Source organism: Octopus bimaculoides, chromosome 1 (assembly GCF_001194135.2).
Source record: "Octopus bimaculoides isolate UCB-OBI-ISO-001 chromosome 1, ASM119413v2, whole genome shotgun sequence".
Classification (NCBI taxonomy): Eukaryota; Metazoa; Mollusca; class Cephalopoda; order Octopoda; family Octopodidae; genus Octopus; species Octopus bimaculoides.
The window spans coordinates 17,881,382-17,883,449 of record NC_068981.1 but is presented as its reverse complement, the minus strand read 5'-3'; the positions used below and the strand labels follow the sequence as shown (position 1 = coordinate 17,883,449).

At 40.1% G+C, this 2,068-nt stretch overlaps 1 protein-coding gene across 6 annotated transcripts in view; it reads right to left on the bottom strand.

The window, feature by feature from the left end:
- Positions 1-2,068, bottom strand: part of LOC106873471 (DNA polymerase alpha subunit B) — a 51,178-nt gene that overhangs the window by 9,433 nt on the left and 39,677 nt on the right. For all 6 annotated transcript variants that reach the window (XM_014920853.2, XM_052965550.1, XM_014920852.2 and 3 more), the window contains one exon: positions 528-598. In XM_014920853.2, the coding sequence (XP_014776339.1) occupies positions 528-598 (71 nt within the window). The remainder of the gene's footprint in view (positions 1-527; positions 599-2,068) is intronic.

Here is a 2,068-nt window from a genome sequence, read left to right as displayed (position 1 = left end):
GGGGGGGGGGGGCAAACACAGACACACAAACATACACACACACATATATATATATATACACACACACACATATATAACTACACTCTCAGAGTGGTTGATGTTAGGAAGGGCATCCAGCTGTAGAAACTCTGCCAAATCAGATTGGAGCCTGGTGTCACCTCCTGGTCCACCAGTCCTCAGTCAAATCGTCCAACCCATGCTAGCATGGAAAGCGGACGTTAAAGGACAATGATGATGATATACGATGGGCTTCTTTCAGTTTCTGTCTACCAAATCCACTCACAAGGCTTTGGTCAGCCCGAGGCTATAGTAGAAGACACTTGCCAAAGGTGCCACGCAGTGGGACTGAAACCAGAACCATGTGGTTGGTAAGCAAACTACTTACCACACAGCCACTCCTGCACCTATTGCTCATAATCTTTAACAAGAAAATTTTATACAGATCCCCAAGACTCATATGGACCCTGGTTGAGAACTATTGATGTAGAGGTTCCCTTAGTCTATTAGAGGTAAACATGTTCACTTACTGCTCAGCAATTTCCTTGATTCCTTGACAAACTCGAGTAAACATTGTTTCATAACTCTCGTCTTTTAAAGTCTGTAATAAATGTTTTAAGATTTTAAACAGTTGAACATTAAGTTGGTGTCATTTATAGATGTTATTGAATTCACTGGTTGTGTGTGTGTGTGTGCATGCATGTTTCTGTGTGTATGTGTTTCCGTGTGTGACTGTATGAGAATAACAAATAGCTACAGAGAAAAAGAGAGAAAGAAATGGTGAGAAACAGCCAGAGAGAATGAGAGAAAGAGACGGGGGGGGGTGAAATATAAAGGGAAAGAGAAGAAATGAGATATAGTCAGTCAGAGAGAGAGAGGAGGAGATGAGCTATAAGCATGAGAAACAGGGAGCAAGATAATGAAAAGGGAGAAAGGATAAGTCATTACTAAAATAAAGGGGCTGAGAGAAAACTAGAAAGAGAAAGAGTAAGAAAAGAACAGAAGAGCAAATTCCTCTTCTTTTTCTTCTTCTTCTTCTTCTACTACTACTACTAGTACCACCACCACCACTACCACTAATAATAATAATAATAATAATAATAATAATAATACACTGGCTTGCTTCTATAAACTGAAACTTCAGCTCCAGACCCACACAAAACAATCCGCAGAGCTACATGAATCTGGAATTACCTCTTGGCCCACATTTTTTCCCCACAGACGTTAACCGACAGAAATTCAATCTCAACAGTTTTTGGAAAAGTTGCCAAGAGCATCAGTTCTCTGCTTCTCCGCCTATTTTATATATATATATATATATATATCTTTCTTTTACTTATCTTTTGCTTGTTTCACTCACTGAGTTGTGGCCATGCTGGGGCACTGCCTTTGAAGGGCTTGGTCGAACAAATCGACCTCAACACTTATTTCTTTCATGTCTGGTACTTAACTCATTCACTGCACCCACTGAGTTATGGCAACATAAACAAACCAACACTGGCCGTCAATAAAGAGAAGAAAATAAACACCACCAAAGATACATACAAACATATATATGACAGGCTTCCACACATTTTCCATTTACCAAATTCCCTCTCAAGTCATTTGATGACCTGGAACTATAGAAGAAGACACTTGTCTAAAGTGTCGTGCGATGGGACTGAACTCAAAACCACATGGTTGCAAAGCAAGCTTCTTAACCACACAGCCATATGTGACCCTATAATATTTATTTAAAAATAAGGCAGAAACATTAGCATGCCGGGCGAAATGCTTAGCAGTATTTCGTCTGTCTTTATGTTCTGAGTTCAAATTCCACCAAGGTCAACTTTGCCTTTCATCCTTTCGGGGTTGATAAATTAAGTACTAGTTGCGTACTGGGGTCGATCTAATCGACTGGCCCCCACCTCCCCAAAAATTACAGGCCTTGTGCCTAGAGTAGAAAAGAATATTTATTAAATAATTTATAACAAAATACCAGAATATCTAATGGCCGGTTTTGGTCCTCCCTTAATCCCTAACCCTAACCCTAACCCTAACCCTAATCCTCCCACACAGAGCCATGCCACAC